Genomic DNA, 9,404 nt, shown 5'->3' on the forward strand with positions numbered 1-9,404 from the left:
GAACACACCCACTTCTCCAACTGGACAACACTGTCGGAAAGTCATGATGAATTGATTATTAATGTTGATGCTATCTGGAGATGCGAGTCCTGTGTAGACTGTCTCACAGCTGTTACCACTCCATCTACCCTCTGCTGTGCACGGTGACATCTCCGCAGACGAATGGTTCATGTTGCCTGCGTTTTGCAATGGAGATTTCTAGCCAGCTGGAATTCTTTCTGGATCTAAATTACATTCTCTCAGCAAGATTTCCCCTGCCCCTCACAGATGGGATTCATTTTAATTTGAGCTTTGGCTGGTGTGTGGCAATTTCCTCTGGCATTTTATTTCACTAGGAATGAGTTTATCATCTAATAAAAAAAGCTTCATGTTAAGTATACAAATACGATCGATAGTACGTATGCAACCTCAGTATTAGAGGTGGCAGGAATTTGATGTTCCTTTTGTAGCAGATGTAGAGACAGGAAAGGCAGATGGGTCATCAACAGGTCCAGTCATGCAAGGGCTGACAATCGACACAGGCGCTTCAGGTCTTAGGATGCACAATGCTTACCAACAGGGCCGACAATGCTGTCTGGTGACCAGCACCATGCTTAGTGCTTCCCTGAACTGAGAACCAAGCTGTCCCCAATGAAAGGCCCAGCCCCACGGAGTTGTTTCAGAAAGACGACAGCTCCACTCCTTCTGGTCCATGAGAACTGCACCCAGGACCCAGAGAAGAGGCACACAGGTGAAGGGTGAGAATTCATTCCACTGAAGACCTTCCCTTTCCAGGCATGCCTGTCAACAGCTGGCCTCATGCTTGGATCACTGCATTTCATGATGTGGCTGCGAGGCTCTGGGACCTTGGACAAAGGACCCGTGTTGGGGGAGATGGCTGGGAGAAGACCAGGGAAACTGACTCAGTGTTACACGAGGCTCTTAGGGAGGAGGGTGGTCAGCAGCTCCAAGTCAAGGGCCAGCGTGGGGAGGAACGCTGGCTTTAGACATCAGTGTGACTCCACCCTGAGGGACAGAAGGTGGGATGGGCAGCAGGGACATGTGAGGGCACAGGGACTCCAAAGGTAGATGCTACAGTGAGCTCTGGGTGTTCCATCATTAGGAAGAAAGCACCTCCACTAACATGGCAGGGTTGGTGACAGGCCAGCCACCAGGGAAGGGTAGAAGGATGGAAGGCAAGAACCAGGAGAAAGGCAGATTCCAGGTGAGGGACCTGGAGTTGGGGGAACTCCATGGAAATGTATGCCATGGCCATTCCAGGCATCAGTGACTGATTTCCAACAAGAAGATCATTCTAGAACCCGTCTGCTGATGCACTGTGGACCATGTTCACAGCTGGCTCCAGGGCTGGCGGTATGAGGTCCCAGGAGGACCCCAGGGCTGAAAGCTCAGAGGTGTGAACCCCCAGGAGGACCCCAGGACCCACAGCTCAGAGGTATGAGCCTCCGTGGACTCCAGACTGGTCATCCCAGCACCACATGCAAGCTTCACACAATGCAAACAAATATGGACATCGTAGCCATGGGCAACACCATCCCTGAGATGGGAGCAAGTGAGGGCAGCATTAGACAGGGAGAGGGCTGAGCCTGGGGCACCCATTGCTCTCCTGGCTGTGGACTGTGGCAGGCCCTAGTAAAGGTGCCAGCCCCCTAACAGCACGGCTGAGTCTGGTTCCAGCATCAGCTCCCCTCACTGCGCTCTGGGGGTGGCTGGTGTAGGAGAGCCAGGTCTTCCTCGAGTGTGTACTCTATTCTGCAACATTCGAGGAAGAACTCCAGTCTTCACTTCCGAGAGCCTGAAGGAAGAGTCTTCAGCAACGACAGCCTTTCTTCCCATCTCCAGGAGAGGACAGAGGTGAAAACCTGCTTTCTTGCTCACTGGGAGTCATCACCACCCATAAGGCTCACATAAGGCTCAATAAGAAAAAAACAGAAGGAAAACAACAGTGCTGAAGTGGGTGTGCCTTCACTTGGGGGTGGGTGAGGTACAAGGAAGCTCCATGCTGAGCTTCCACTTCAGTGAGATCCCACACTCCACTCTTCTGTTCCTGTGTTCTCCTCATGCCCCTCTGGGATCTGCCCTGTGAAGCTCCCTCCCCGTGCCGGGCGGCTCTGGCCAAGGCCACAGTCACGGTGCTCAGCAGTGAGGTCACAATGAGCCTTGGTCCCCCAACACGCCCAGAGCACCCAGTCCAGTTCTCCACCCTCTCCTGCCCACCCTCCAGCTTCCTTTGCTCATGCTTCCTTTCCCAGGGGTGCCCTGGAGTACAGGGTTCAAGTCCTGGAAGAGTCACTTTTACTTAAAATAGGCATTTCCTTAGTAAAACCTGAAAAAGTATGAAACGTTCCTGAGCAACAGGTGGTTACTCCTGAAAAGTGCCTCCTACACGTTTCCAGGCTCACAGTGGTTTTCCTACACCAAAGCTGCCAGTTCCCGGCTTTTATTTCTGTCCCAGTGTAGAACCAGAAATGGCACACACATGCTCCATTCACGCCTCTGGCTGCTGCAGGGCTGCTGCCACACGCTCTTCTCCTCAGGGCCCCATCGCACAACAGTCATCGCAGCCCTCTCCATCCCCATTCTGCCAAACCCCCAAATAGCACAGACTGCACTCGCGTGAGCACAGGCTGTTTCTTGCAAGACAGCAGCTGCCTGCTTGCTTCTCTGTATGACACATGCGCTGCTAAGAACAACCTCCCTGGGAATGCGTAACTGGTAAACAAGACACGGTCAAAGCCAAGTTACATCAGCGGCCAGTGGGCTTTGAGAAGAGACAAGCACCGTTGAGACAATGGTTTCTTTCCTTCCTGTCACATTAGACACTGCAACACTCAAAACTGAATGAAAGCACAAGGTGACTGGAAGGCTTAGCACCCCTGGTGTTCTTGCCTGAACTTTCAGGATGAGGACCCAGCCTACATGGACACCACGTAATAGCGGGGTGACTCAAGAGGCTGTGGCAATAAAAGGCTGTCCACTGAGGCTGACCAGGTTTTGCTGAGATCCACCTAAGTAACACTATGTGATTTCCTCTAAGAAGCTAAATGTTCCTAAGAACCATTTGGTTATACAATTTGATAGAACTGAAGGTTAATTTAGAAAACATGAGCGCTTCCACTTCAGCACAAAATCCTCATGCCTATAAATACACGCTGATAAGAAAAAATGCAGACAAAATGCGGGTTCCTTATCTAGTTCCTGATTATCAAAGCACTGAATGTTCCCACATGGGATATTCCAGAACATAGTTTTATTTTAAACCTTTTCCCCCTCTCCCTGTGAGGACTGCAAACATTTTTGTGAAATTAGATCCTGTGCTGCTCTAAGCAGACAGGGTGTCAGTCTGGAGAGGAGACAATGAGCCGTGCTTCCCTGCCTTCCTCTGCCTAACACTCCTGAAAACACACACCAGAAAATCAAACAGATGAACATCCTCAGCACTAAAATTACACCCTCAAAGTCCACCATGAGTATGCATGCCATGCAGGTGTTCTGGGTGAACTATCAGGGTGTCAAGGTCTGCGTCATGCTCACATTGATGTGTCTGAGAAGAGGCTGGTCTCTCACAAGTGACCCTGACGGCACCTTGGACACTGCTGATTGCAGAGGACGCCATCAGTGCCACTGTTGAGGGTTACATGGTTGCCTGCCCACTTTTTCTGGCTCTCAGGTTTCTTGGGAGTGTCCTTTTCTTGCTAAAAGTATTTGTTGCCCCCTAGTGGGGACTTGTGTAATGGTGAAAGGCAAAAGAAACATTCACTGAAGTGAAACAGGTGGGGTGTGAGCCTTAAACGTGAGGTAGTGCATCCAGGAAGTGTGACTGGATAAAAAACTTGTCTTTTTAGCTTTTGTACCTCTAGATAAGCCTTGTAAGCATATTTATGGTTTCCTGTGTGATAGTTAGGGAGCCCTGATGGGCTTGTTTGTATGTGTTCATTGTATTTGGAAAACCAGAGGTTCCCCATCTAACCTAATCGAAGGTGCCCCAAAATACATCGTGCCACCTGAGACGAGAGGGACAGATGGGCACCCACCAATTACGAAGTTTGATAACCCCCAAAGTTTTGTGTTAACCATGTATTCTCACATATTTCTCAAAATCCATATTACCATCCAAAAATTCAAACACACTTCATGATTCAGCATGCTTCCATTAATGAAAACACATGGTATCAAAAAAAAAAAAAAAATCAAAGCAGAAAATAATAAGGTGCTTAAAGGGTTACGTGAAGAGCTTGCTCATTACAGCCAAGACATTAGGAATATCCAAGATAATTAAAGACATTTTTCTTTTCCTCTCCTGCTTGCCTTAATGGGTCTGTGAGGCGCTGAGACCAAAGGACTCGGCAAGACTGGCCCAGTGCCTGGCCGCACTTCCATTTAATGATTAAAGCAGTTAGTTTCTCACTGAAATGCAAAACTTCAGCCACTTAAATCTCGACGCCAACTCAAAAACTGCTGGGAAACTTTATTTTCAGTTCTTAAAACCTAAAAGAGAAAACAAAGCGTGTACTCTTCTGAAGCCATGCTCTACGGCAGTGCCGCCCAACAGGAAACGTTCTCCTCCGTGCTGTCCAAGATGGAAGCCACTGCCGTGCGGCCGTGGGCTCTCCCAGTGTGGCCAGCACAGCTGAGGAACGGAACTATACTGCCTCTCATTCTGGTTAAATGTAAATAGCCGCGGGAACTGACAACTCTGAATACGACTGCTGGCCTGCAAGAGATTTGCATGTTACTTCTGTTCTCTACATTTCAGCAGAGGTGAATAGAGAAACGCGGTTTTCTTTCTCATTACTCATGTCTCATTAACAGCTTGGCTTCCAAGAAACAGAAGTCAGTAACTGTACTATTGTGGGTTTGCATTTTCTCCCATCCACATTCTCAGCTCCAGTCCTCTGAGCTCAGCGGATGAAGGCTGTCGCGTGAGCCTTCTCTAAAGCCTCTTCTGAAACAAACACATTCTTTTCTAAACCCGAGGTAATTTCCTCCTCCTTCTGGTGTTTTCACTTTTTTTTTTCTTTTTGCTCTAATGTAGCAGTTAGATTGCTAAAACAAATCAAATCAAGACTTCAGGAAAACTCAACCCTAATAATTGTCTGAATTAAATCAAACCACATCAAAGCAAACCACAGGGAAATGGAAAATACAGGCATGTATGTCTATATACACGTGATGTGTCCGTGTCTGTGTGTAGACAGGGAGGCGTTCACATAGAAACAGCTTTATTTCTGGGAGTCTGAAGCAACAATGTACAAAATTTGCATGATACAGAGCTCAGCTGGGAGGAAAGGAAATTCTCCCACTAACAGTAGGTCTTTTGGAGCAGACCCTTTTTTTTCTCCAGTGAGAATTACCGATCATTCTAAGATGAAGCTGGAAAGTTCTAAACCCTCTTACTTGGAAGTTGTTCCCTTCAACTCCACTAACCAAACTACAGGGCAGACTGCTTTTTTCTAGGTCATTTCTTCTCCTGTGTGATTCCTGGTTCATTTATTTATTTTAAATGTTAACACTACATGGGGTCCATGAGAGGCAGGTGGACGGGGAAGCTCCTTCATCGTGGAGAACAGCTGCAGAGGGGTCCCGCTCACTTCAGCCAGATCCACGTGTCACCCACGTCAGCATTGTACCCAGGCTCGTACCTCCGGCCTGGCAGCTTGAAGACAGAAAAGTCACAGTTACATGCTGTTTAAAATCATCCGTAATTGTACAGTTTTAAAGAAGTCCATTTTTTGCATTTCTAATGCATCCCTGTCACACACCAAATTCTCTAGCATCCTTCCTCACTCTACAAAGGAGCTGGAGCCGTGGGAGAGGCCGGGGAGCAGAGCTGGCAGGACGGATACTCCAACCCCCCCTTCTCCCACTGGCTATGCCCATGTAGAAGCCAGAGGGCAGGGAGCCATGAAGCACCCCACAGAGCCAGCCCCCGCCCCGGCACAGGCCAGGCAGAACGCGGATCTGGGGGCAAACTAAAGTGTTCAGCACAGCAACGAACACGTTCCTGTCGGTGAGAAGCAGCTCCGCTGACAAAGTCACAACAGGCACACCTGTCCCAGCTGCACGGCCCTCACTCAGGAGCTGTGGGAGCAGGCAGTCCACAGACCCAGCAGAAGCTTCTGGAAGCCGCTGTCAGGCCAGGGAAACATTCAAGCACAAAGTATCTTGTCAAGTTACAGTGAGTGGGAACAAAATGTTCAGTTCTCTTTCTTACACTTCCCCATCAAGACGGACAAACAGGAAGTTTGTACCCCCTACAGGCAGACACAGAAGGCCTTCCATGGTTTTGACAAAGTCAGTGTTTTCCTTTACAATTCTAACTAACAAAAGGTATTCAACAGCCAGCCACCCGCCGTGCCAACCCTGCCTCTACCACCAGGAACCGCGATAAACACAAGCGCGGCCGAGTTCTCAGCTGGTGACGGGGCACCGGCCCAACGGGACGACGAGCGACCACCCGTAAATGCCAGGCGGCACCGAGGTCGTCTCTGAACTCGAGGCCCAAGACTCACGAGTCTCAAACACAAGGCCAGGCGGGATGCTGATGATGTCCTCGGAGGCCCTCGACCCTCCCGTATCTTTCTGACTAAAGTAGTATGGGTCGATGGCCATTCTAGGCATACAGAACACTTGAGTAAAGTCAAAGTTTTACGTATTTACATAAAGGGTGGATCTGCTAATTTAAAACAGGCCTTCATACCTCCAAGCGCAGCTCACCTTCACCATGGTGCATCTGAGCCCGCTGCGGGGCACCTAGGCCTGCTGCAGGGCACTTGGGTCCACCATGGGGCGCCTGGGCCAGCCGTGGGGCACCTGAGCCCGCCGAGAGGCACCCAGGCCTGCCGCGGGGCACCCGAGACTGCCGCAGGGCACCCGGGCCCGCCATGGGGCACCTGGGCCCACCGCAGGGCATCTGAGCCCACTGCGTGGCACCTGAGCGCGTGACGGGACATCTGGGCCCGCCGCAGGGACATCCGAGCCCGCCGTGGTGCATCCGGGCCCACCACAGGGCATCTGAGCAAGCAGAGTTGTGAGCGCTCGTCCCAGCAGGGCGGAGCCACTGAGTGCCCACACTGGGCCCTGCACGAGTCTTCTGGCAAGTTCTCTGGGTCTAGCTACTCATTACTGACATGCTCTTAACCATGCTGGTACACACGTAAGTGGAAAAGTCACACAATTAAATACCCCAGTAGAAGGCCACACGCCTACTTTAAAAAAGAAAAGACAAGCCCTCTAATCTCGTCAGTCTGAGCGTTGCTGAAAGCATACAGTGCAGGCAAACCAAGAACCCTTCAGGAAAGAAAGACAGAAGAGCAACTGACAGAGAGAGTAACAGCCCTTTCAACGTCCGTTTCTTTAAATTCTGCTCTGAATATATAACCCGACGATAACGTGAAGTGCGTTACCGAATCATCACTCAGTTCAGGTACTTTGGTCCCTGAGTCAGAACAGGCTCGACGGCAACGGGTTTGGTACAAATTTAATACCTGCAGGAGGCTGCTTTTCCAGCTCACACTAAAAATGAAAGCAAGTTACTGAAGGGTGGGCCCGGCGCCAAACACGCCACAGCAAATGACACGTCCTTCCAGCGCTGCCTGGAGACCGCCTGCCTTCTGACATCCCGCCAGGCCTCCTCCAGGGTTCCCAACACCAGAGCCACGGGGCTGAGACCTGGCAAGGGGCTCACGAGTGTGCTGAGGGGGCCCAGTCCCCTGAAGCCTGTGCCTGGGCTGACGCACGGTGGGGGCTGACCCCCGCACCCCGGGCTAAGGAGGACAGCTGCTCCCTGAGGCTCATGGGTCTCGGGCAGCTCATACAAAGCACTGCTCTCCTGGGGGAGGCGCCAAGGGGGGGCTCCTGTGTGGGTTCATGCCTGCACCGCCCTTCTCAGGACGGGGGTCACACACTCATGGCGCAGGCCATGACCAACAGTGTGACAGGTGACATGCCACCCCTGGAAGGCTCCCTAAGAAACCCAACAAGGGCCGCCTCCAGGGAGGGCGCAGTGGCCGAGGGGCCAGGAAGGGCTTCTGTCCCTTTGAGTTTCACTGCACAGGCCAGCCATCCCTTTCCTTAGAAAGGGGGCAGCAGGTCACTCACCCAAGGTCACACCAAAGTCACACAGCCAGTCCCTCCCGGAGCCAGAATGTGCACCCTGTCACTGGCTCGGTCTGCCTCTCTAACTATGAGTCCTGCAGCCCCTGGGTGCACCCCAACCTGTGTAAGCAATCCCGGGCTGCTTGAACCCTCCCTATGGTAAATAACTCTGTGATGTTATTTATAACAGATTCACATGCTTCGGCTAAATTCCTAGAAAAGGAACTGCTTGCTTAGGGGAAAAAATGCACCATCAGCAAACAGAGATGCTGACCTGGCGATCAGAGCAGCTTTCCTTCGCGAGCACAGGGGACTAGGTCAGACCGTGAAGCTGCCGTGTGTGCACGTGGGGATGGCCAGCTTCAGTCTCTGCAGGAGCTTCTGTTCCACGGGGCCCAGTCTCTCCTGCCTAGTGCAGGGAGCGGCAAACCACGGCCCACGGGACACCCGGCCGCTGCCCGCTTCTGCCAAGAGGCTTCGCTGGGCCCGCCCGGCCGCTGCCCGCTTCTGCCAACAGGCTTTGCTGGGACAGAGTCCCACCTACGCACTTAGGCCCTGCTCTGGCTGCTGCCCACCAAAGGGCAGAGGCCTGCAACGCCGAAAATCTTCACTCTGTGGCACTTGGCTGGGACAGTCTGCCGCGCCCAGGCCATGAAGCAGCAGTGAGCAGGTGGCCATCGGCCCTGAAGGTGGACTCACTACTTGGCGTGAGTCCTTTCCTTAGCAGATGTTCGTGAAGCGTCTACAGGCGCCAGGCGCTTCCGTAAGGGCACGGTGGCCCTGACGGAGTGACCTGGGAAGTTCTGGACAGGTTCCCAGAATGGTGTCACCGACTGTGACCATGGGCTCCGTGTGCAGCTCTGAGCGCGTCTTGAATTCAGGGAGGGCCCCCCACCCCCCGCAGTGGGCCAGGCCAGGCTGGTGTCTGCTTGTTCTTCCACGGGCCCTCAGGAGCCCGAAGGTTCACTCGAGGCATCCCTGGCCCTCCTACCCGCCAGCCGACAGGCTCTGACCTGGTGCCTGGGGGCCTGCTGCAGGGAAGAAGGGCGCTCACCCCCTCACCAGGAAGAAACCGAGCGTCCCGCACACACGAAGCCTCCTGCACTAGCTACCCTGAGAACTGCAGTCAGGAGGTGGCCCGTCCTCTCTAACCTCATGAACTACACAGCACGTAGGAAACCAGGAGGAGGTTCTCACCAAAGCAGAACCCGAAGGGTGGAAGAGTGGGGCCGTCCCACCGGAGCCAGCGAACAGACGCCTCAGGTGCAGACAGGACCTGGGTCCACAGAGCAGGGAAGCCACGGGGG

The 9,404-nt window shown here is 52.5% G+C and overlaps 1 protein-coding gene across 1 annotated transcript in view; it reads right to left on the reverse strand.

The window, feature by feature from the left end:
- Positions 1–4,225: 4,225 nt before the first annotated feature.
- The window catches only part of NDUFA10 (NADH:ubiquinone oxidoreductase subunit A10), a 46,897-nt gene continuing 41,718 nt past the window's right edge, over positions 4,226–9,404 (reverse strand). The window contains exon 11 of the mRNA XM_023740852.1: positions 4,226–5,656. Within this exon, the coding sequence (XP_023596620.1) occupies positions 5,588–5,656 (69 nt within the window). The 3' untranslated portion in view covers positions 4,226–5,587. The remainder of the gene's footprint in view (positions 5,657–9,404) is intronic.

This window comes from Trichechus manatus, unplaced genomic scaffold (assembly GCF_000243295.1).
Source record: "Trichechus manatus latirostris isolate Lorelei unplaced genomic scaffold, TriManLat1.0 scaffold00165, whole genome shotgun sequence".
Lineage (NCBI taxonomy): Eukaryota > Metazoa > Chordata > Mammalia > Sirenia > Trichechidae > Trichechus > Trichechus manatus.